Source organism: Pongo abelii, chromosome 2 (assembly GCF_028885655.2).
Source record: "Pongo abelii isolate AG06213 chromosome 2, NHGRI_mPonAbe1-v2.0_pri, whole genome shotgun sequence".
NCBI classification, from domain to species: Eukaryota; Metazoa; Chordata; class Mammalia; order Primates; family Hominidae; genus Pongo; species Pongo abelii.
Genome location: NC_085928.1, coordinates 101,244,714 through 101,270,046, shown reverse-complemented (window position 1 = coordinate 101,270,046; position 25,333 = coordinate 101,244,714). Strand labels below are relative to the sequence as shown.

The 25,333-nt window shown below is 46.8% G+C and overlaps 1 protein-coding gene across 4 annotated transcripts in view; it reads right to left on the bottom strand.

Annotated features, from left to right (window-relative positions):
* RFT1 (RFT1 homolog) overlaps positions 1 to 25,333 on the bottom strand; it is a 54,015-nt gene that overhangs the window by 8,443 nt on the left and 20,239 nt on the right. Inside the window, exons 8-13 of one of the 4 annotated variants that reach the window (XM_002813637.6) lie at positions 21,905 to 21,955; positions 20,762 to 20,892; positions 19,043 to 19,187; positions 14,503 to 14,608; positions 7,337 to 7,586; positions 6,637 to 7,038 (exon numbers count right to left, since the gene is read on the bottom strand). In XM_002813637.6, the coding sequence (XP_002813683.3) occupies positions 6,871 to 7,038; positions 7,337 to 7,586; positions 14,503 to 14,608; positions 19,043 to 19,187; positions 20,762 to 20,892; positions 21,905 to 21,955 (851 nt within the window). In that variant the 3' untranslated portion in view covers positions 6,637 to 6,870. Of the gene's footprint in view, positions 1 to 6,636; positions 7,039 to 7,336; positions 7,587 to 14,502; positions 14,609 to 19,042; positions 19,188 to 20,761; positions 20,893 to 21,904; positions 21,956 to 25,333 lie in introns of those variants that run through there. The other 3 variants (XM_054552069.2, XM_054552068.2, XM_054552070.2) reach the window with 3 other exon arrangements.

Below are 25,333 nucleotides of genomic sequence, written 5' to 3'. Positions count from 1 at the left end.
TCCATTTCTCCCGCAGGGGCTTTGCACTCAGAAGCAAAGAGGAAGGAGGGGGCTGGGGGCTGGGGGCTGGAATTAAAAGGTGAGAGACTGCCCCCTCAGTGGAAGTGCCTAGGCCTCTACCCTGAGAGCAGTAGCCATGTCTGGGTCCTCCTCCTCTCATTGCCCACCAGCCTGAGGGCTGGCCTGCTGTCTGGGCCCCAGGAAAAATGAGAATCACCCCATGGTGAAGCCGGGAGAAGCAGAGAGGGCTGGGAGCTGCTCCAGAGCCTGGCCCCTGCCAGCCTCACAGCGAGGCAGCCTCCAGGCACCATCTCCCTGCTCCTGGCATCCCCTTCCCTCCTTCCTAAGCGCCCAGGGCCCAGTGTTCATTCGGCCTCACGGGTGGAGCACCCAGGGCCCTTTAACTCTTCAGGCCCCTCAGAAATGAGATGAAGACAAAATTTACTGGCTCCGAAATAGAACGTTTCAAAATTGCTTTTTCAATTGCTACAGAACATACCACCATATCAGTTAGGCAGCCACCACTCTTGTGTCCTTACCCTTATATACGATTGTGTTCAACATGGGACATGATATAGGTTCCACTGCAATAGGTTCCACAACCTGGGGGTGGGGTCTCCAAACGTGTGTGGAGCCTGCAGAGGTAGGGACAGAGTTCTGGGCACACTTACTTTGCAGAGGATCTATGATTTGCAAGGAAAGACCTAATTCTGCACATCTCACCTCCAGCACTTTCTTTTTAAGCCGCACTTCCCAAGAAGAATGGAGAAGTCAACTGGTGAAGAATCGACTACACTGGAACAAGGGCTAACAGCAACTGCTGCTAATTCATCTGAAGGATAATTAAGAAGTATTTATAAGTCTTCCTTCATTAGGCCCCTAAAGGAGGCTGAACTACATTAAGAGCCCATCTTCCCAATTGTGCTCTGGTACACCCAGACAGTTCTGGTTAAAAATGAGTAACACTATATAATGGGACTGATTATGCCAAGGTAATTGGGGACTGACTGATAATGCAAATCAATAAGTCTTCCCTCTCCTCAAATTCTTCAAGTAAAACACCTTTTCTGCTACCTTGAAAGTTAGTTAGCAAATGAAATATTTACATTAAAGACCAATTCACTCAGGTAAGTAAATAATAGTGAAGCAAATAATTTTTCATCTGCATCTGATTGTCTCAGAAGTCTCATTTCCAAATTAAATACACAAGTCTCAGTTACTTCCTGGACACTCATGGAATATTCAGTAAATAAATTTTAGAGTAGTGATCTTGTTCAGTTGCTTTTTTTTTTTCTTTTTTACTTATTTTTTTTGGAGACAGAGTCTCGCTCTGTCACCCAGGCTGGAGTGCAGTGGCACGATCTTGGCTCACTGCAACCTCTGCCTCCCGGGTTCAAGTGACTCTCCTGCCTCAGCCTCCTGAGTAGCTGGAATTACAGGCACCTGCCATCATGCCTGGCTAATTTTTGCATTTTTAGTAGTGACGGGGTTTCACCATGTTGGCCAGACTGGTCTCAAACTCCTGACCTCAGGTGATCCCCCTGCCTCAGCCTCCCAAAGTGCCGGGATTATAGGCGTGAGCCACTGTGCCCGGCTTTCAGTTGCTTTTTCTAGTTCGTTGTGTTTCATTGTCTTTGAGAAATTTCTAGGGGACCCATGATACTTGAGCCTTAGCTCATCTTCTTTCCAAATCTGGTCCTTTCTGACAGGCTCCACTGGCCTCCCGGCTTCCAGTGTGCCTTCCAGAACTCCTCCTTAGGGCTACTGAGAACCTTGTGCAAGCAGCTTCATGAGTCCGTGGGTCAGCTCCCAAAGGTGATCAGGATCGAGCTGCTGGTAGAAGCTCTCCTCACTAGCAAGCCCCCTGCACACCCGTCTCACTTGCCATCAGTGCCTGGCTCCCATAAACTGCAGGCGTGTGTAAATATGTGAAGGAGGCCAGGCGCGGTGGCTCACGCCTGTAATCCCAGCACTTTGGGAGGCGGAGGCAGGCAGATCACTTGAGGTCAGGAGTTCCAGACCAGCCTGGCCAACATGGTGGAACCCCGTCTCTACTAAAAATACAAAAATTAGCCAGGTGTGGTGGTGCATGCCTGCAGTCCCAGCTACTGGGAGGCTGAGGCGCGAGAATTGCTTGCACCTGGGAGGCAGAAGTTGCCGTGAGCCGAGATCGCGCCACTGCACTCCAGCCCGGGCAACACAGCGAGACTCTCTCAAAAAATAAATAAAATATGTGAAGGGTATCCCCTGTTCGGATTCTCTCTCTTCTTTAGTCCCCACCCCGTTTTCAGCCATGGCTCTTCTAAGACTAGGCCAGGGATCATGCTGCCCCTGATTTCCCACTGGGAACTGAACTCCATCCATCCCAGAGGCCACACAGCAACACTCACAGCTCCCACTTTCTGGGCCTGCCCAGCCTCTCACCTGAGCCCCTCCTCCTCCAGGTTCTGGATGCTCACAGCTCCTGCCTGTCTCTTCCTCAACATCAAAAGCTGCTCAGGAAATAATTCTTTTTTTTTTTTTTTTTTTGGGGGGGGGACAGGGTCTTGCTCTGTCATCCAGGTTGGAGCGCGAACGTGCTCACTGAAGCCTCGAAATCCTGGGCTCAAGCAATCCTTTGCACCTCAGCCTCCCATGTAGGAACTACAGGTGCGTGCCACCATACCCAGCTAGTTTTTAAATTTTTTTGTAGAGATGGGGTCTCCCTGTGTTGCCCAGGTTGGTCTCAAAATCCTGGGCTCAAGAAATCCTCCTGCTTCAGCCTCCCAAAGTGTTGAGATTATAGGTGCAAGCCACAGCGCCTGGCCTGGCAAATAATTCTCTTTTCTTTTTTCCTCCCACCAGAGAACAAAAAGGAAATAAATCTTGATGGGGTTATTTTACATCTTAGTGTGAATAAGTCACTGAGTTCTCTGTGGAATCTGAATTTCCAGTATCCTCTCTAATTCTGGAATAACAGCCTTTGAACTAGGTGAAAGGAAATTCTATCACCTGATGGAGGATATTAGAGTGAAGGGGCTGTCCTAGACCCCCTGAAATCACAGACTTGTCCTGCTCTGTGCTGAAACTAGTCCAGACTTCTCAAGGAATGCCGTTTAATAAAAAACCAAAACAAGGACCAGGCCAGGTGAAGAAGACAGGAGAGAAGTCCCGCAAACAACAGGAAATACAGCTTAAGGCGGGACGGGGAGAGGAGCAAAGGAGACACCAGGCCTTTCAGTCCCAGACACAGGAGGTTCTGTGGCACAGGCCAGGACACCATCCCTTTTCCAAAGTCAAGAAGCCCAGTCCCAGCTACAATGTCAACGGAGGGAGAAACATTCCAGCTGAGGAACACCAAGGTTCACATCCTCAAGTTACTTACCTACCCTCCTTATGAAATTAAAGAATTTTTGTCCCTTTTGGAGGGAGAAGGGGTATGAAAGAAGAAAGGTCTTTACAAAAGTGTGAAGAAAATATTTTATTTCTTAATAAACCAGGGGACTGATGTGAAACTAGCAACAGGAATGCATGATTAAAGAAAAAAGTGGCTGGTCTGGAATCCCAGCACTTTGGGAGGCTGAAGCAGGAGGATCACTTGAGCCCAGGAGTTCAAGGCAACAGTGAGATCCAGTCTCTACAAAAAAAATTAGAAATTAGCTGGGTGAGGTAGCACACACCTGTGATCCCAGCTACTCAGGAGACTGAGGTAGGAGGATTGCTTGAGCCCAGGAGTTTGAGGCTGCAATGAGCTATGATGACACCACAGCACTCCAGCCTGGGTGAGAGGAGAGAGTGAGACCTTGTCTCTGAAAAGAAAAGAATAGGCCAGGCGTGGTGGCTCACGCCTATAATCCCAGCACTTTGGGAGGCCGAGGCAGGCAGATCACGAGGTCAGGAGTTCAAGACCAGCCTGGCCAATACGGTGAAACCCCGTCTCTACTAAAAATACAAAAATTGGCTGGGTGTAGTGGCGGGCACCTGTAGTCCCAGCTACTCAGGAGGCTGAGGCAAGAGAATCGCTTGAACCCAGGAGGCAGAGCTCGCAGTGAGCCGAGATCGCACTACTGCACTCCAGCCTGGGAGACAGAGTGAGACTCTGTCTCAGAAAATAAATAAATAAAAAAATAACTAAGTACAGGAGGAAGGAGGGGCCCTGCTTGAATCAGGTTGGGAAGTGGCTGGGAACAGGGCAGAGTAGCGGTTCCAGAGCCAGAAGCTGCCATCAGGTAAGCATTAACAGCGCAGCAGCAGCTCCTCACTGACAGACCCCAAGCCATATCTGAAGTGACCAACAGTTACCTGTGGCCAGAGGAGCACAGGAAGTCAGCGATACTGTTCTTCTCACCAACGAAGGCTCCTTCCTTTCATAAAGTTTGTGCCTCAGAGACTTGTTTCCACGGAGAAGTAGCCTCACTATATTTTAAGTGGTATTGAAAGCCAAAAGTATGATTTCTGCTCCCTAAATCCGCTTGGGTAAAGTGAGGCAGACTAGCCCCACATGTAAGCAAGCTCCCTGAGGCACAGCTGTGGCTCTAGGGGGTCCAGCAGGGGAAATGCCAGAGGCCTGGTCAGGTCCAGCTGAGCTTTAGGGAGATGCCAGAGGCAGAGAACCGCAGAGGACCTGCTGCCAAAGTGCTGACAGCCCAGGCGGCAGGTGCTAGTCCTGGGGAAACACACAGCCACATACACAACTCTCCCTAGACACAGGGAAGCAGGACACTGGAAGAAGCCCTGGGCTGCCTTCGCAGCTGGCTGTCTTTCAATAGGAGCTGGCCCTGACAGCAGCACTCAGCAAGGGAGGGATGAGAGTGAGCACTGCCTTCAGACATCGAGCCTCTCTCAAGCTGAGAGAGCACAAGCCTGGGGAGTCCTGCTCCCAGAGGCCCCAGAGTCATAAAGCTGCTCGTGGAACAGCAGCTCTGTTCCTGGAGCAGAGAACAGGCACCATGAGTATGAGCATGATGGTCCTGGGCCCGTGGTGAAGAAAGACAATGGGGCGTGCCAACCTTGGTGGCATCAAAGCCACGTGGGCTTGCCAGAAAAGCCAATCTCAGAGCCCTCCTCCTGGGAGACACAGACCCTGAAGGCCTGGAGTGGGTCCTGGGAAGCCATGTTCTAACTTGCAATCCAGGTGATTCCGAGGCAGGTAGAATGAGGATCATGCTTGAGTCTGGGGTCAGGTGGGCACGGGATAGGTGCAGGGTTCTGGGAGGGTGATCAGCAGCTGCAGAGAAGCAGCTCATGAGGACCGAAGGTCCCTTTCTGTGGATGCCAGGGACAGAGAAAGGACATGGTAGGGAAGGAGGACCGCCTTCTGCGTGTGCTCCACTTGACCCTACAGGACCATCCATTTTTCTGAGCTGGCCTGACCTTGCCCTATGAAGGCATGACTGAGGCCATGCTTTGGAGGTCCTCTAATTGCTCAAGACACCTTGCATTTAGCTGCTTTTCTCCCACTTAGTGCAAAGCATTCTCCCTCTGAGGAGATAAAAACCTGCCAGGGTGACTGGGCCCCAGTCTTGGTGTACTGATAGGTCTTGATCCTTAGCCCCTGGGTACTGGCTCTGGGCAAGCAGATTTAAATACATGCATTTTAATACATGATAGGAGTTGCCTTTACTGGCCCTCTCTCTAGGTGTAGACACAGAAGGTTTGGGGCACTGAGTGACAGGATTATTAACATCCAAGTTATAGTTTGTGCATGTAGTTCTGAGGGGGGTTAATATCTAAAAGGAATTAATACATTAACGAAAAAATAAAAACACTTCACACTCCAGAACACTGCTCATGATCTCACCTGCAGGGTGCAGGCTGCAAGGTGCAGAACACCTGGGCTCACACTGTAGCCTGGAGCATCAGGCCCCCATGCCTGCCACTCTTGTCCTGGGGCTGGAATTTGGTTGTATTGATCAGTGCTGGAATTAATGGGTCAGCGGGAGGGACCTGACTCAGTAATACTTGCCATATAGAGTTCGCCCTGTCTTATTCTGAAGATAAAAAAATACATCTGTTAAACCTTATCTGTCACCAGTGCAATTCCCATGTGAGAAGTTACAGAAAGCTGCAAAGCAGCATTCCCCTCAGGGACAAAGTGGCTCAACTGAATCACAGTTTTCTTCAAAGTCCGCCTCTTGCACGTGGCCAGGCCAGGAGTCTCCAGCCAGCTTTCACCCACCCTTCAATCAACAAATCCTGAGAGCCCACTCTGGGTCAAGTATGTGCTGACCCAGGGCGGCGGGGAACAGTGTGATCATGACAGGCAAGATTCTCCCGAACTCACTCTGGGAAATGTGATCTGAAAACCTTCCTGGTTTCATTTCTTGGATTTCTCACTGAGTAGCATTTTTCCTTCTCTAAAAACTCAGACCACAGTTTTGACACAGAGAAAGCCACCACTTCAGGGTCACACTCTGTTTCCATGTGGTGCATGAAAGAGAGAGGTTTCTCTCTCTCTTTTACAGAAGAAGTTCAATATTCCTGTGAAGGGTAAAATCGCTGCATCTCTTTTTCTGGGCCAGATAATTATTCACAATTAACAATTAAGATATAGTTTGTTGGAGCATGTAGCTCCAAAGGCCAATCAATCATACTCAAAAGGAATGAGTACATTAGTAAAAGAGAAAATGCTGATTACTATAAAATGATGAAAAACTATTATTTTTAAAGGGCTTTTTAGTCTTCACTTAAAAATGAAACTCCTCCCCCGCATTTCAGACTTCGAATGGTCACAGGTGTCTCATGCAGTGGCTCTCTCTGGTGCCTCACCTCCGGGGTTGCTGTCACTCCGCTGCAGAGCCCTCAGTGGGGCTCTTACACAGAATATGTGTTCCACCCACAGAACTGCCCATAGCTGGTCCAGGTGCCTCGGGTGTCCAGGCTTCCCTGAAATCACGTCATTTTGTCAGTGCGTCTGGGCACACCTAACTGAGTCCTGAGGAAATGGATCAGCTTGGTCTCTGTGAGGAATGCTGTCCCGAGAGTTGCTCCCAGACAGAAGGCCCCCACAGCAATGTGTGCCAGTCTGGCTGGCCAGCCCTGCTCACAGCAGAGGAATACCTGGGGAAAGAAACCATTTTCAGTGCCCGTTCCTCAGTCTATACCTCCTTCCTCTGGGACCAGCCAGGGAAGACAGCTGTGGTTCCAGCTTCTAAGTCAGATAAAAGACATAACAGCCATACTGCAGGTCCATTCTCTCCCCACTGGCAACATTCTCTTGTCACATCATCAAAATATGCTGCCCTAGCGGCCTGGGGAGGGGACAGGAGGAGGCAAAAACCCGGGAAGAGGAGGCCTAGCGGGAGGGACAGCGGGGCAACTGCAGAAGCATGTGGCATGATGGTTCAGGGAGTCTCACCTCTGAAACAGCAGTAACCCCACCACTGAGGGCAAATGTCCCAAGCAGGACCGGCGATAGGCGCAGGCTGGCCAGGGGCCTGTGGGGGCTCCTTCGGTAGTAGCGGTGGATGAAGCAAAGGCTCTGCGTGATCCGAATGCCCATGTTAAAGCAGTTGGCCAAGATGAAGCCCACGCTGCCACACCAACGGGTCAAGAGATAGGATAACACCAGGAATGAGGAGGACAGGGCCAGCATCACAAAATTGTACCTGGGGAGGAGACAGGAAAAGGAGGGCAGTGGGGACCTCGCCCCGGACAAGGCTACTCCCAAAACAGCAGCCACGAACATCAACTCACAGAAAGAACCTGAGTTCCCGGAATCCAGGTTTTCATAACATCGAATGCTACATGGAGACCATGGGAATGTCCCTGTCCCCTTACCCTGAACAGAGAAGGGTAAGAAACAACTCAAGAAATGTATGTTTTTTGAAGACAATAATTAGTTAGTTAAGTGACACTTTGTGATCAAAACATAAAAACCCTGTTCAGCCCAAGTCCTCAATGTGAGATACAAGAATGTGACCCGGGTAATAATTAGACATTGGACGCTAACTCTGTGACAGGCCCTGTGAGGAGTGCTGGGGACACACTGGTGAATGAACACACATGGGCCTTGCCCTGCAGAGCTTGGATTTATTTCACAGAGAAGGGAAGCAGCACAGAGAAGTTGAGTAATTTGCCTCACGAGTGAGGTAACACTCAGTCGGACTTCTGACCCCTAAGCTTCAGTACCTCACACCACTGCCCTTGGGAAATGCAGCACCCAGTAACCTTGGGCAGTAGACCCCATTCAAAGCAAATGACTGGCCTCCAAAATGAAATGGGAACTGAAACCAAAGCCTGGATCACCTTTGCTATTTTCCAGACTCTTACATATCCTCACTCCCACTCTCTGTATCTCTAGAGCTCTTTGGATGCTGGCGCTTCTTGCACTTCTCTGATTTCAAAGCGGCACATCACTTAGTTATCTTCAGTTCTCCAAAAAGAAAACAGATTCTCAGCAAACACAAAATAGCTGCCATAGTCCTCCAAAAGGCTTGTACAGCCAAGAACAAAATCCCCTAGCCTCTGGTTTCCGCCTAGCACCAAGCAGGCACTCTAAGTATATAGCTGTTGAGGGAACCAAACTTTTGACATCCTCAAGCCGTGTCTGCTGGGTTAGAAAACCTGAGGCCACCACCCAGATTCTGCACATGAGGGGTGGTAAGAAAGCGGAATCCCAGTGCTTTAAGAGGCTGAGGTGGTGGGAGGATTGCTTGAGGCCAGGAGTTCGAGATCAGCCTGGATAACATAGCTAGTAGACCCCCGTCTCTACAAAAACCAGTAAAAATTACCCGGGGATGGTGGCACACACCTGCAGTCCTAGCTACTCGGGAGGTTGAAGTAGGAGGATCGCTTGAGCCTAAGAGTTTCAGATCAGCCTGGGCAACATCATGAGACCCTGTCTCTACAAAAAATTAAAAAATTAGCCGTGATATACACCTATTGTCCCAGCTACTTGGGAGGCTGAGAGAGGAGGAAGGCTGGAGCCCAGGAGTTCAAGGCTATGGTGAGCTATGATCACGCCACTGCACTCCAGCCTGGGCAACCGAGCAACACCCTGTCTCAAAATGTAATGATGACTTAAAAATGCATGTGGCTGGCCCTCACCACCAGAGTTCCTGATTCTGCAGGTGTGGGAGGAGGTCCTAGAACTTGGCCAATACCCTAGAACTATGCTTGTAATCCCAGCACATTGGGAGGTTGAGGCAGGAGAATTGCTTGAGGCCAAGAGTTTGAGACCAGCCTGGACAACATAGTGAGACCATGTCTCTACCAAAAAGAAAAAAGAAGGCAAGCCACTGCATCCCCCAAATGCCCAGGTATAGGTCCTTGGCTGATTCAGGCAAGGTGCTGTGTGCTGTGGAGATACGCTTTATCAAAGTGGGTGGTAAAAATACTACACACGGGAGGGATAGCTTTAGGAGATATACCTAATGCTAAATGACGAGTTAATGGGTGCAGCACACCAGCATGGCACATGTATACATATGTAACTAACCTGCACATTGTGCACATGTACCCTAAAACTTAAGGTATAAAAAAAAAAAATACTACACACACACACACACACACACACACACACAATACTATACTCCAACAGGAGAGATGTGCTTTCATCCGGAGTTCCAGAGAGGGAGTTTATTTGCTTTTCAGTCCAGAGAGAGTCTCTTTTAATGAAGTACAAGAGCCTGTACCTCACAGGGGAAGTTTTTTCACTACTAATGAGTGATCAGAAAGGTCAACTTCAGAACAAGCCACTCAAATGGGACCCATCATAGATCAGTACTTTGACCTCTTTTCCACAAAGCAGCAGAGATATGTAACCTGTTTTTCAGAAACTATCTCAGAAAGGTCTACTATACCAAATCCTTGGAGTTTAAGTCATAGATTCACAAACTTTTAGCCATCGTTCCCCAACTCTGAGTAAAATAACAATAATGCATAAAGCCAATAGTTAATTCATGCTAATTCAAGCAGAGACGCATTCGACAGCACAGCCTCTTTGATATGGCCATCTGAGAGGAGCTGATGATGGGGTCCATTGTCTGCCACTAGAAGAGGGCTCTGCAGCTGCTGAACTTTCCAGAATTCACAAATCTATAGCCTTAAAGGCATAATCCACTTCAGGAAAAAATGAGAATTAAAAAAATGCAATTAAAATATCACTTTTTTGGCCGGGCACGGTGGCTCATGCCTGTAATCTCAGCACTTTGGGAGGCCGAGGCGGGTAGATGGCGAGGTCAAGAGATCGAGACCATCCTGGCCAACATGGTGAAACCCTGTCTCTACTAAAAATACAAAAATTAGCTGAGCGTGGTGGTGCACGTCTGTAGTCCCAGCTACTCAGGAGGCTGAGGCAGGAGAATTGCTTGAACCCGGGATGCGGGGGTTGCAGTGAGCCAAGATCACGCCACTGTACTCCAGCCTGGAGACAGAGCAAGACTCCGTCTTAAAAAAAAAAAAAAATCACTTTTTAAAATCAAAGCAAAATTATTAATCAGTGACAATATGACTATCCTGTAAGGTTTGGTTAACATAAATAGTAAATTATTTATGAATACTTATTTCTTCGTGGTCCTAAGAAAATACTGGACTTAAAATCAGGCTTATTAAAAGATGGATTGGCCGGGCACAGTGGCTCATGCCTGTAATCCCAGCATTTGGGAGGCTAAGGCAGGCAGATTGCTTGAGCCTAGGAGTTGGAGATCAGCCTGGGAAACATGGTGCCCAGAGACTCCATCTCTACAAAAAATACAAAAATTAGCTGGGCATGGTAGTACACACCTATAGTCTCAGCTACTCAGGAGGTTGAGGTGGAAGGATCGATCGAGCCTAAGAGGTCGGGCTGTAGTGAGCTATGATTGCACCACTGCACTTCAGCCTGGGCGACAGAGTGAGACCCTGTCTCAAAAAAAGTTAAAAAAAAAAAAAAAAAGGTATGGATGGTCGAGGATATCAACTGTAGCACCACCTGAAGCAGCCCCCAGCGGGTGCTGGTTGAATACATCAAGGCACAACCATACAATGGAGCCTTCACAGCCATGAAAAGGATGGCACTGATATCTTATGTGCCAAAGTGAGAAGATCATACCCATCCTTCATTTGACAGTTATGGAGTCCACTTTGGCACTCAAAGGCTAACAAATCAGACAAAGCAGCTGTCAATCTTGGGCCTTTACACAACTGATCTGCCTAGAAGGTTCTGCCCCCATCTTAGACCACCTTCTTGGTCATCCTAAATGCCGCTGTGCTATAGGGGCCTGCCCAGCACACCCAATCTAAAGGGTCCCTACCACTCACTATATACCCGTTTTCATTCTCAGCACATCACATTTTCTTATTAATTTACTTGTTTGCTATCTGCCTCCACACCGTCAGCTCCAGGAGAGCAGAAATCCCATCTGTCTTATTCATTGCTGTATTCCCAGAGCTTAAAACAATGCCTGTTAGAGAGTAGATGCTCAAAAGTATTTGCAAAATGAAAGAAAATTAGACAGCCTTAACAAAACAACAAAAATTCTTCAATAAGGCATAATGAAAAATCCATCAATCAGATTCTATATATATTACGAGGTTATTAAAAAAAAAAAAAGCAACCAGGCTGGGCACGTTGGCTCACTCCTATAATCCCAGCACTTTGGGAGGCCGAGACGGGCAGATCACCTGAGGTCAGGAGTTCAAGACCAGCCTGGCCAACATGGTGAAACCCTGTCTCTACTAAAAATAAAAATAAAATTAGCTGGGCATGGTCGCACACCTATAATCCCAGTTAATCGGGAGGCTGAGTCAGGAGAATCACTTGAACCTGGGAGGCAGAGGTTGCAGTGAGCCGAGATCACGCCACTGTACTCCAGCCTGGGCCACAGAGCGAGACTCTTGTCTCAAAAAAAAAAAAAAAAAAAAGCAATCTGCAATTCAAAGGATGTTTTAATATTTCATATACAACCAAATGCTCTCTCTATATATATTTTTTGAGACAGAATCTCTCTGTTGCCTAGGCTGGAGTGCAATGGCGGGATCTCCGCTCACTGCAACCTCCGCTTCCCAGGTTCAAGTGATTCTTGTGCTTCAGCCTCCCGAGTAGCTGGGATTACAGGCGTGCGCCACTACGCCCAGCTAATTTTGGTATTTTTAGTAGAGACAGGGTTTCACCATGTTGACCAGGCTGGTCTCGAACTCCTGACCTCAGGTGATCCACCCACTTTGGCCTCCCAAAGTGCCGGGATTATAGGTGTAAGCCACCGCGCCGGGCCCAAATGCTTTATTTTTATTCAGAAAAACACTGGTTAACCTTAAGTTGGTTAAGCAAACTGCCTGCTTTTTTTCTATTCAGAATCTGAAATGTCCAATGCAAAGTCATTATAATTGATTGTAACAGTTAACTAAGCTATCCAATTCTACTATAAAAATCCTTGCTAGAGTTTTATGTCTGTTAAAATTCACAGAGATTAAAAAAAAAATGCCGATGTCTGTGATGAGCCCAGGTGCTCCACGTGCTCGGACCAGGGTCAGGCGCTGGGGCCAGGGGCCCAGAAAGAACTGGAGCTACTGTGTTTTATACATGTCTGAAAACTGCACTTAATGTCACATTTTACTGTTAGGGGAGGTGAGTTACCACATGGGAACTGCACTAGAAGGTGCTCTGGGCTCTGTTTTTTCTCTATGTTGACTAATACTATGAAAATAATTTTCCAGATGTTTATATACTATCGAAATTCCATTACAACTAACTTAAAAAGTTGTTTCCTTTGATTCAATACAATATAAGAGAAAAGAAAGCAACCAGCCACTATCCATATTCCCTCACAATTTGGTTGCAATGTATAAAAACATTTTAAATGGGTTTGGTTTCGATTCACCCCTTCAACACTAACACTGAAGTTACCGTAACAAAGTTCCCTTCAAGGAGATACACTCCTAGTCCTGCTCTTTCCACTCTAACAGTGCCTCATTTCACATGTTTCCAATTATATTTTTAAGTTATTCAACGTTAGAAGTAGCTTTCAAATAAAAACATTGTATTTTCAAAGCTAAATTGAAATAGACTTTTTTCATCCATGGGGAAAGAAGAGGATAGACTCAAAGCAGTTCTACTCTAAAGCTATAAATTTAACTATCTGAGGTGAAAACCACATCTAGACCACTATTTTAAAACTATGGGTTGTGACCTACTACTAGGCTGGGAATCAATTTAGAGGGTAATGGCATGGCATTTTTGAAAAACAAAATAGAAGAGAGAGTAGAAAGCATCAGCGTGTCCTATGCATAACTGGGGTACTTCCTGCCTTGTGAACTCATGTCTCAGTCACACACACCTAAGTGCGTCCTAGGTCACAGTGCTCCATGTCGTTTTTACTGTGACAGCTGGTCTGGGCCAGCAGTTTCCAAAGCCCTAGAATCAGAATCGCCTAGAGCTGTGTAATAAACAGATTCCCTGGCTCAAGCCTTCTAAGATTCTAATTCAGCTTGGCTGGGAGTGGACCAGAAATTCCTAGATGAATCTCATCAGTCTGGACTGAGACCTGCTGGTCTGGACCCTAGTTCTCAGTCACTGTGTAGCAAACAAAGTCCCCAAGCTTTTACATGAGCCAGGCCAGGAAAGGACACACACAGAGGAGGGGGAAGGGTCCCCATGTGAGATACTCCCTCCCCATCCCACCCCATGGCCAGGCTTCTGAGAGCCCTCACCAGCAATCAAGGTTACAGAGGCAGCATGAAAACCCCCATGGGGCCGGGCATGGTGGCTCATGCCTGTAATCCCAGCACTTTGGGAGGCCAAGGCGGGAGGATCACAAGGTCAGGAGATCGAGACCATCCTGGCTGACACGGTGAAACCCCATCTCCACTAAAAATACAAAAAATTAGCCAGGCATGGTGGCAGGCGCCTGTAGTCCCAGCTACTTGGGAGGCTGAGGCAGGATAATGGCGTGAACCCGGGTGGCGGAGCTTGCAGTGAGCCGAGACCGCGCCACTGCACTCCAGCCTGGGCGACAGAGCGAGACTCTGTCTCAAAAAAAAAAAAAAACAAAAAACCACTGGTAGGGATTCCAGGACAGGAATCCTGATCTGGAGTCAACAGTTGAGAAAAAATTATGGCAAGATGAGATGTATGTGTGCACTTGGGCTTTTCTCAGGAGACGCATCACAGAATCCCTGAGATTCCCAAAGACCCACCAATCAGGTTCTCAGGGGTAGGAATGTGCATCTTGAAGAAGCTCCTCAGTAACTTACTGGAGGACCACTCTTCTAGGGTGAGCAAGGAGGTGGAGGAATGGAAATCTAGCTTGTCTGGTGCCTGACTCTGCAAATCTGGACTAATGTAACCTTTCAGAGCCGATGTTTCTTCCTCCACAAAGGGGAGGCAAAGAGTAGTTGCTGCCTCCCAGCCCTACAGTGGGGTGCAGTTGCTGAACCATGCTGGTGCCACAGAGATCCCAGGGGAGCACCACACTGGTGGACTAAGTGTTGCCTCTAAAACAGCCATCTGTAAATGCATGTTCAGAATGAAAAGCAAAAAGCTTGACAAGTTACTTCATTTTGGCTGAAGGCCATGATTAAAGGTGTACCTGCTAGGTTACCCACCTGTCGACCTCCTCTTTGCTCATGGCAGCAAATGTGAAACACTCTGTCACTCCATTGATGGCAAGCAGCAGAACATAGAGACAGTAGGAACGCAGCAAAACAGGACCTACGAGGAAACAACTGAGACTCCAGAGCCCAATCAGAAGGCCCACACGTACCCTCAGTGCTGCTGAGTACCCAGAAAACCAGAACCAGACTATGAGGTCTGCTGGTATCAGCAATGGACAGACTGTATGCTAGAGCCCAGGGTCTTAATAATCTAGAAGGATTCCCAGCATTCTATGGCACTGACTAAATAATCAGCAAAAAACAAAAGGACAGGCTGGGCACGGTGGCTCATGCCTGTAATCCTAGCACTTTGGGAGGCCCAAGGCCGGCAGACTGCTAGAGCCCAGAGGTTAGAGACCAGCCTGGGCAACATGATGAAACCCCGTGTCTACCAAAAATACAAAAGTTAGCTGTGTGTGGTGGGCAGGCCTGTAGTCCCAGCTACTCGAGAGGTTGAGGTGGGAGGATCACCTGAGTCTGGGGAGGTCAGAGCTGCAGTGAGCCATGATAGTGCCACTGCACTCCAGCCTGGGTGACAGAACAAGACCTTATCACACACACAAAAAACAACAATTATGAATAAATGTACAGATCTCTTGCTGGACAACTAAAAGCTTATCTGGCTAGCAAGCAAGTCTGTTCCCTTTTTTCATCAGCATGAATAGGCCTGCTGGTTTGGACTCAAAGTCAGTAGTGACCCTGCATGTTAAGGGAATCTCAGTTGAGCAGGTCCTGAAGAAAAGACCTTTAACAAAAGCCCAGGGCCCAGGACCAGCAGAAAATTACACAAATCCAAAGTGAGAACCAGTGCCCATAATAGTATTTTCTTCTAAAACAAAGTAATGCAGTTCTATAGCTAACAAGCTTCAGAAAAATCTTCTAAGCAGAGAACAGGAGGCTTACAAATGGGGTTGATTCTCCCCTTTTAAGAGGGCCATAATCAAGCACCTAATAAAATAAACATACACCTAACCTACGACCCAGCAATTGCACCCCTAGGTATATATCCAACAGAACTGAACACACATGTTCACAAAAACACTTACACAAAAACATCTGTAGCAGTTTGATTCATAATAGCCAAAACTGACCATCAACAGAAGAAAGAATAAACAAAACGTGGGCCATCCACACAAAGGAATACTTAGCAAGAAAAGATAATAAAAATCACTGATCCATTGGAAACCATGGAAGAATCTCAAAAACTTTATATTGAAGGAAATATGCCAAATGCAAGAGCGCACATGCTGCATTTCGTTGATATGAAATTATTTTTAAAAGAAATACTGATCCATGGTGATAGAAATCAGATTTCTTCTGATTTCTCTTTGTCTCTGAGGTGGAGTGGGGTGGTTGACTAGAAAGGGTCCCAAAAGAACTTTCTGGGGAAATGGAGATATTCTATGTCTGAATCTGTTTGGTAGTTACATGGGATTTTTTGTACATATTTGTCAAAACTTACCAAACTGTACTCTTAAGAGAACAGCATTTTACTTTATGTAAATTATACCTCAACAAAGGGGAAAAAAAAAACAAAAAAACATAACCACTAAAAGAAAAGGAGGGGGACTGAAGTTCCGGAGTCTCAGAATCTGGAACTCATTCAGGGCTTATGAAAGCTATTTAATACAAAAGATCTCCATGCTGTGGGACCCCTAAACAGTTTTATGGCAGTCACAAAATTATAAAAGGAATCCTAACAGGGCAGCCCCGACACCCAACAAAAAACTGTTTTCCACGGCCTTGTCTCAGATTCCATGTTTATCACCTCACATTTTGACAAGCATTTTGCTTGTCAAGCCGCTGCAGGAAGTAGCCTGGCCCCCACCCCAGCTAACGGTGACTCCAGGAAGGGAGGCGGGGACCAGGCTCTGCACCCGGGAGGCTCAAGGCTATGCTCAAGTGTGCCTCCTGCTTCTCCACATCCTCCTCTCCCTGGCAGAAGCAGAGAGGAGTGGGGGGCCTCCTTACCTGGTAACTGAACGCTAATGGCACAGGAGGGCCCATCAGTAGGTGAACAGTGGGCTGTGGTGAGGCATGGAGAACAACACAAACTCTGGCACCAAGCAGTGACTCACGTAAAGGGTTTTGCGTCCATTTGGGGAATTCAAGAATGGAACCAACCTTCAATTGTAGACTGAATTGAGCGGTGTTTTAGGTTGAACTGTCCCCCCAAAATAGATATGTTGATGTCCTGACTAGTGGTACCTGAGAATCTGTCCTTATTTGGAAACAGGGTGTTCATGAAGAAAACTGAGTTAAAATGAGGTCATTAGGGCAGGCCCTGATTCTATATGACAGGTGTCCTTACAAAAAGGGGAAACTTGGCCGGGTGCAGTGGCTCATGCTTGTAATCTCCGCACTTTGGGAGGCCGAAGGGGGGCAGATCATCTGAGGTCAGGAGTTTGAGACCAGCCTGGCCAACATGGCGAAACCCGTCTCTACTAAATATACAAAAACTTATTCGGGTGTGGTAGGGTGTGCCTGTAATCCTAGCTACTTGGGAGGCTGAGGCGGGAGTCTCTTGAACCCGGGAGGTGGAGGCTGCAGTGAGCCGAGATCGCACCACTGTACTCCAGCCTGGGTGATAGAGTGAGACTTCATCTCATTAAAAAAAAAAAAAGTGGGGGAAACTTGCACACTGAGGCAGACACGCGCAGGGAGATGACGACGTGAAGAGCGCAAGGGGGATGACGACGTGAAGACAGAGAGAACACAGCCATGTGACCGCAGTGCTGCAGCTGCAAGTCAAGGAACGCCAGGATGCCAGCAACCACTAGAAACTAGAAGAGGTAGGAAGGGGCCTCTCCTCGAGCCTTCAGAGAGAACACAGCCCTGGCCGTAGCTTCATTGTGCACTTCTGGCCTCCAGAACTGACAGACAATATGTTCTGTTGTTTAAAGCCACGCAGTCTGTGGTACTTTGTCATGGCAGCCCTAGTTCATTAAGACAAGCGGATAGAGAAGGAAAAAAGTAAAAGGCAGAGGGGCAAGAGAGAAGCACCTAAGAGAAATGTAAGAAGTCTTGGGGAAATTCTGTGAATGTCTGGGTTTTGCTTAAGGATAGAAAAGCTAGGTGTTGTTCTGTGAGTTACCAAGAAAAAAGAAAAGAAAAGAAAAAGCAAAGCAAAGCTAGGTGTGAGAAGGATTTCTAAGAAAAGCCTCTAGAACACTTACAAAGACCCTAATTAAATACAGTGCTAATCCCAAACAATGGAAGAGAAGCCACACCCCTACACAAAAGCCTGTCTGTGCTGTGTCCGAGTCCCACATCTGGAGATGGCCAGTACAGCTCACAGGTAAGTAGTCCACTTCCAGGGTGAAGACAAAGACAAGTACACAACTGGGGACAGCAGTGTTGCGAGTTCCACTTTCAAAACTAAGATGATGGGTCATGATAATGATGGGACAGCCCCCTCCTTGAGGCAACACCCTGTGATTGTGTGACATTAGAGGCTGCTCCTTGGTGATTGCTTTCTAAAGGGGAAGAGCTGCTACAGAATAGTTGAGTTCCCAATCTCTGCCCATAAACTTACTAATGCCTTCCTAATGAGGCCTCCCAGCAGCTGCCTGATGGAAATATACTTCTCACAGCACAAGCCCCAGGGAGCTGCAAACTACTTCATTGATTTCACAGCAGGTGTTTCTCCAAACTTAATGACCTTTGCTCTGGTATAGAAACCTGGCCCTTCTTCCCCTAACACCAAAAGTTTGGGCCCCATTGAACTTGTAAAATGGCATTTGACAAAGCCCTTTATATTGAGATGGGGCAGCAGAAAGAAGTCCTCAGCGTTCTTGTCCAGCGACCTGAGAAATTAAAAACATCTTTGCTAAACCCAAGATGAAGCACTGCAAATGGACTGCCAGCTTACAGCCCAGCACATTTTGAAACTGGTGAAGTCCCCAAGGCCTAACAAGTGCTGTGAGATCCTCAGCGGCCTGGTGTTTCAAAATTAGACATACTCAATACTTTTCTTCTTCAAAAACTGAGAGTCACTGGATTAAATATACCATGTTATTTGCAGAGATCAATTTTATTCTCTGCAAATGGCTTTGGGTTATCCTTCAGAGGCTTTTATGCACCAGGCTGGGAGATTTATGTGGCATTTACTATCTTCAGATGTGTTTAGTACGAAGTGGAGACTCCTTAGCGTCTGCCCTCTGCCTTCCTCCCTCACCCCAGAGGGAGCACAGGGAAGCGCTTGGCAAAACACATTCTAGGCCCAAGAGGAAAGCCAACGGCAAGGAGAAGTCCTAATAACTTCTCCAAGTGAGGCTGGGGAAGCTGATCGTCCTGGTGCCAACGCCCCTGCCTAAACTTTGAGTGTGTGTCTGGAGTTGAATGAGGGGAACAGTCCCACAGCCCCCGCCACCAGACAGTTTTCCCTACACTGACACAGATAACAACTGTGTGTGCACAAGTTCTTGAATTTCATGACTCTTCTATTTCTGTTGGGAAATCAGAAAAAATCCAGAAAAACTCTTGGGCGTACCGGATCCTGAGCTAAGCATGGCCCCTCCGTAGATATCCAGAGCCAGCTGAGAATAGGCAAAGCCAAAAACGGTGATGGTCAGGCCGGCCAGCAGGGCCAGCTTGAGCAGGGACTCCAAGACTGCAGCAGCCACAGCAACATCCTCCTGGGGCCAGGGAAGAGGGAAGGAAGTTGGATGAATCATGAGCTGAAGAAAACCTTCATCCTTCACGTCTGGCCTTCTCCCTTCACTGTTTTACAGTTCACTCTTCCAACAGCGTGATGGATATCACTATTTTTTTGTAGCGTGTTTGTTTTCACGTCAATTAGCAAATGAAGGAAAAAGTGTGTCTCTCCTTAGGTAGTAAGGGGGAGGGTTAGTTTCCAATTCACTTGGGATAAATTGTTTCAAATATTGCTTAGGAAACACTCACTTTCCCCCCTGATATTTCTTCTTCTTTTTTTTTTTTTTTAAATAGAAATAGAGAAGGGAGTCTCACTATGTTGACCAGGCTAATCTCAAACTCCTGGCCTCAAGCAATCCTCCTGCCTTGGCCTCCCAAAGCGTGAGGCTTACAGACATGAGCCACTGCACCAGGCCACTAATATTTATTCTTAAATGTGCAGCAAGTTTTCATATACACTAGCCAGCTCTGTGCTTCTCCTGCTAAACATTCCAAAATTATGATGATACTGTGAATGTACTCTTAGGAAAATATTCCTAAATCAGACTGAGTACCAGATTAGCTCATTTTGAGATATTGTGCATAAACTGTATTTTACTAAATTTCTTTTAAGACATGCAAGAGGCTGAACTAGCTTGCTATTCTAAGAAAAGTCAGACATTTTCAGTGGTTTTGGAAAAAGTGAAGCTCCTACAACAAAATACTCCTAGATTAAAATCTCTTCTTCTGTATTTACCAACCCGAGTATACAGAATTTTACAGTCAAAGTGTAGCTCTGGGCACGTCCCAGTTGTAAGAAGCTTAAACAATTGGTGTGGTGAGTGAAAGCCAACAACCACTTCCTCTCCTCCCTATGCCCTTGATTAGCCTGGCTCCAACTTCTGCATCCTTTGGCTCTTGAGACTCTGAGGATAAGGGAGGCATTCTTATGCCTAAGACTAACCCATGGCTGGGCATCTGCAGGACAATGGGGACAGCTTTAGAGTCCTGAGAGGACTGGATCAAGAGTAAGGTCACATGGCCAGGTACAGGGGCTCACGCCTGTAATCCTAGCACTTTGGGAGGCTGAGGTGGGCAGATTGCCTGAGGTCAGGAGTTCGAGACCAGCCTGGCCAACATGGCAAAACCCCATCTCTACTAAAAATACATGAATTAGCTGGGTGTGGTGGCGCATGCCTGTAGTCCCAGCTACTCAGGAGGCTGAGGCAGGAGAATCATTTGAACCTGGGAGGTGGAAGTTGCAGTGAGCCGAGGTCATGCCACCGCACTCCAGGCTGGGCGTCAGAGCAAGACTATCCCCCCCCCCAAAAAAAAGAGTAAGGTCACAACGAATAACAAAGGGGTGAGAAGGAAAAGACAGCCAAGAGCAAAGGGAGAAGGCCACGAAAAAAGAGGTGAGCCCTGGGTCCCACTATCATACAGAATGTAATAGAAGAATGAAATCTATAAGAAAATTCCTGATCAAACAGAAGAGAAACAGACTGCTTCACATTCCTGTCTGTCTTGCATTTAAAGGGAGAATTCACTTGAGAGATGACATAAGAACCAACATTACCTGCTTCTGAAGTGTGGCATCCTTTCCCCTCTCCAGCACCTTAGCAAAAAATATATAAAAACTTTCCTCTATGGGCTGGAAAATTAATCTGGCCACAAGGGAGCCAAGATTATTCACTATATCATACACACCTACAAAACAAAAAAGAAGAAACAACAATCATGTTGGTTTTTCTACTTTAATTTTCATAGCACTATTAAAATTATTTAATATTTTCATTAAAGTTTGTTTATCTTCAGATAATTATAGATTCACACAGAGTTATAAGAAGTAATAGTGGCCAGGCACGGTGGCTCATGCCTATAATTCCAGCACTTTGGGAGGCCAGGGTAGGTGGACTGCTTGAGCCCGGGAGTTTGAGATGAGCCTGGGAAACATGGAAAAACCCTGTCTCTACAAAAATGGAAAAAATTAGCCAGGCGTGGTGGTGTGCATTTGTAGTCCCAGTTATTTGGGAGGCTGAGGTGGGAGGATCACCCAAGCCCAGGAGGTTGAGGCTGCAGTGAGCTGTGATGGTACCACTGCACTCCAGCCTGGGCAAGAGAATGAGACCCTGTCTCAAAAAAAAAAAAAAAAAAAGACAAAAAAATAGGAAGTCATAGACGGATCCCATATATATACCCTTTACCCAGTGGTAACATTTTGTAAAACTATAGTACAATATCACAACCAGGACACCAACATTGATACAGTCAAGATACAGAATGCTTACATCAACAGTACTTTCTTATACAGGTCATTAATGCAAAGTTCATGTTTTTCTATTTGATTTCCATTACTTTGGGATTACATTAAAAGATAAAAATGAAAATACTGAAAGACTATCTAGCCACACAAACATGGGGCAGATTCTTGTGGCTGTGACAGTGAGTTCCCTTTTCTCTTCTCTTGGCACCTCCCACCTCCCAAAATGAACACCAGAGCTCTCAGGAGGCAAACTAGAGGGCTGGGTGCTCACCAGAACACCTGCCACCAAAGTCACATTGGAGGACATAATCAGTACAAAGACCTACAATTTACAGTCTTCAGGATTTTCTTTAATCTTCAGGTTCATCTTTCATTAAATATATCAGAGAAAAATATTAGGAAGTATCTATTAATAGTATTCACCTTTAATTAAAACACTACAGAATTTCACCTTACCCTGATCACCAAAGTTCAATACATTCAAAAATGTCATCACATATCGCTCGCCTATAAACAAAAAAGCAAAATAATTAGCAATGTCAAATGCACATTACTTTATTGTTTCCTTTCTCTTACCAGCTATCAACTTTTCCAGCTGACAAATAAAGGAGAAATACTAGATAATCAGTTAAAGACATGTCCTTGTCCTAATGTTGATTTCAAATAATCTCAGAGTAACAATTTGGAAAGTGCTGAGGACTTTATTGACAGCAAATCTCCAAGCCAGTTAAATTAAAAATAAAAAAAATTAATAAAACAAGTCTAAAAATGTTTTTTTTTTTTTTTTTTTTTGAGACAGAGTCTCGCTCTGTCACCCAGGCTGGAGTACAGTGGCATGATTTTGGCTCACTGCAAGCTCTGCCTTCTGGGTTCACGCCATTCTACCGCCTCAGTCTCCCGAGCAGCTGGGACTACGGGCGCCCGCCACCGCGCTCGGCTTATTTTTTTTGTATTTTTAGTAGAGACGGGGTTTCACTGTGTTAGCCAGGATGGTCTCCATCTCCTGACCTCGTGATCCGCCCACCTCAGCCTTCCAAAGTGCTGGGATTACAGGCGTGAGCCACCGCGCCCAGCCCTAAAAATAAGTTTTTAAAAAAGTATGTGGAGATTATTAAATGTTAATAATGAAAATGATGGTCCCAAGTCTTAAGGGGAGGTCAGATAATCTGAGCGTAAATTATCTGTGAAGAGTCCATGATTATATGCACAAGCTTATCCAAAGGTTCCTCAGGGGTGGAGACAGCTCCCTGGGGCTGGCAAGGTATTAGACTGTCTTAGATTTGAATCATGAACTCAGACCTGAGTTCATGATTCAAATCTAAGACAGTCTAATGCCTTCAAGGTGAAGACACCAGCCAGGGCCCCCATCCCCCTGGCTTTCATGAAGTTTCTCATCTATGAAGAAAAAGTGTTGACCACTATGGAAAAGGAGCACTAAACAGTGCCCACGCCCTGAAGGGCAAATTCTCACCTCCTAGTAACTTGCTCGAAAAGGAAAGCATCAAGAGGCTAGAAGCAGTGAGGATCTTCTCTCAAGACTTTCTCCCACCCTGACTCTCTCTCCAAGCCCCTGCCACTGTGTTTGTGGCAGGGACCACTGCAGGTCCTCACAGGCCTGTGTCTCTGTGCTGCTTGGATCCACCCTCACTGCTAACAGTTCCAGCTTCTGCAAATACAGTTTTGTTTTGTTGTTGTCGTTGTTTTGAGACGGAGTCTTATTCTGTCGCCCAGGCTGGAGTGCAGTGGCGTGATCTCAGTTCACTGCAACCTCCGCCTCTCAGACATAAGAGATTCTCCTGCCTCAGCCTCCTGAGTAGCTGGGATTACAGGTGCCTACCACCACGCCCAACGCTATTTTTTGTATTTTTAGTAGATGGGTTTCACCACGTTGGCCAGGCCAGTTTCGAACTCCTGACCTCAAGTGATTCACCCGCCTTGGCCTCCCAAAGTGCTGGGATTACAGGTATGAGTCACTGCACCCGGCCTCAAACACAGCTCTTAAATCAGTCTCTGCTTTCATATCTTTTTTTTTTTTTTTTTTTGAGACTGAGTCTTGATCTGTCACCCAGACTGGAGTGCAGTGGCGCGATCTCGTTCACTGCAACTTCTGCTTCCTGGGTTCAAGCAATTCTTCTGCCTCAGCCTCCTGAGTAGCTGGGATTACAGGCGCCCGCCACCATACCCAGCTAATTTTTTTAATTATTTTTTAGTGAAGACGGGGTTTCGCCTTGTTGGCCAGACTGGTCTTGCACTCCTGACCTCCCACCTCAGCCTCCCAAAGTGCTGGGATTACAGGTGTGAGCCAACGCACCTGGCTTGCTTTCATATCTTTAAATGTTTTTTTTTTTTGAGACAGAGTTTCGCTCTTGTCGCCCAAGCTGGAGTGCAATGGTGCTATCTGGGCTCACTGCAACCTCTGCCTCCCAAGTAGCTGGGATTTCAGGCGCCTGCCACCATGCCCAGCTAATTTTTGTATTTTTAGTAGAGATGGGGTTTCACTGTGCTAGCCAGGCTGGTCTCGAACTCCTGACCTCAGGTGATCCGCCCACCTTGGCCTCCCACAGTGCTGGGATTACAGGCGTGAGCCACCGTGCCAGGCCAAAATGACTCTTTAATGTTTGCAAAAAGTCTAGGCTCCTTAATTCTGTATTTGTGGGCTTTTTATACACTGACCCCAAGCTATCATTTTGGATTCCCTTCGCCAACCTCACCCTCATCACCCTGTCATCTTCTGCTGCACCCTACCTCCCAGGTTTTAGCCCTCCAGCTGCTTTGAGTCAGGCTGGGCCCACCTTGGCTCTTGTCATTCTCACCACCTAGAGTGTCTTTTCTGCAGGGCCCTCCCTGTCTTTTGGCAAAATAGGCCTCTCCTTCCTACATTCTGTAAACTCCCTGAGGGCAGGAACCCCTCTCAGTCATCTCTATGACCCTGGTTTCCTAGCAAAGCTCTAGGAAATGAGTTTCCAAGTACTACACCCCTCACAGCCCAGTAACAGTTAACCACACAAATGGCTGTGTCTGGTGAGGAATGAAATGCTTGAGGCCATGGCCTGTTACTCATTCATCTCAGTATTCTCAGCACCTAGAATAGTGTTCAGGAAATGTGGGGGCAGAAGTAACAGCACATACATTTTTGCTACTACAAAAAGTGATTTCAGGCTGAGCTCAGTGACTTATGCCTGTAATTCCAGCACTTTGGGAGGCCGAGGCAGGAGGATCGCTTGAGTCCAGGAGTTCAAGACCAGTCTGGGCAACATCACAAGACCCTGTCTCTATAAAAAAATTAAAATATTGGCTAGGCGTAATGGTAGGTGCCTTGCCTGTAGTCCCAGCTACTTGGGAGGCTGAGGTGGGAGGATCACTTGAGCCCGAGAGGTCAAGGCTGCAGTCAGCCGTGTTTGCACCACTGCATTCCAGCCTGGGTGACAGAGGGAGACCCTATCTACAAAAAAAACCAAAAACCAAAAACAAAACAAAAAAAACACCAGGGATTTCAACTTTTTTAGAGCTGTAATTTAAAAAATGTATCGAATCTGAGGATCTCAGTCAGGCAACTTCCTTATTTCACAGCCATGGAGATGGAGGCCCTGAGAAGTTCCTAATGGCACTCTGCCAGTCAGGGAGTCAGGCTAGGGGGATCCAACCATGGAGCAGGCTCCTGGTACCACATTCAAGTCGAGCTCTGGAGGCTTTAGTTTGCAGTAAACTTAAACCAGCTGCTGCAAAGACATGTCTAGAGACATGTGTTGTCTGCAATCCAGAAAACCAATTTAGGGCCATCACTTGGACTGGATCCATTCCTTCAAACTCATTAAAACTGCTCTTAAAACCTTGGAAGGAAAAAAGTGCATATGAGCAACTGTCCTTTCCAAAACTCTCTCCACT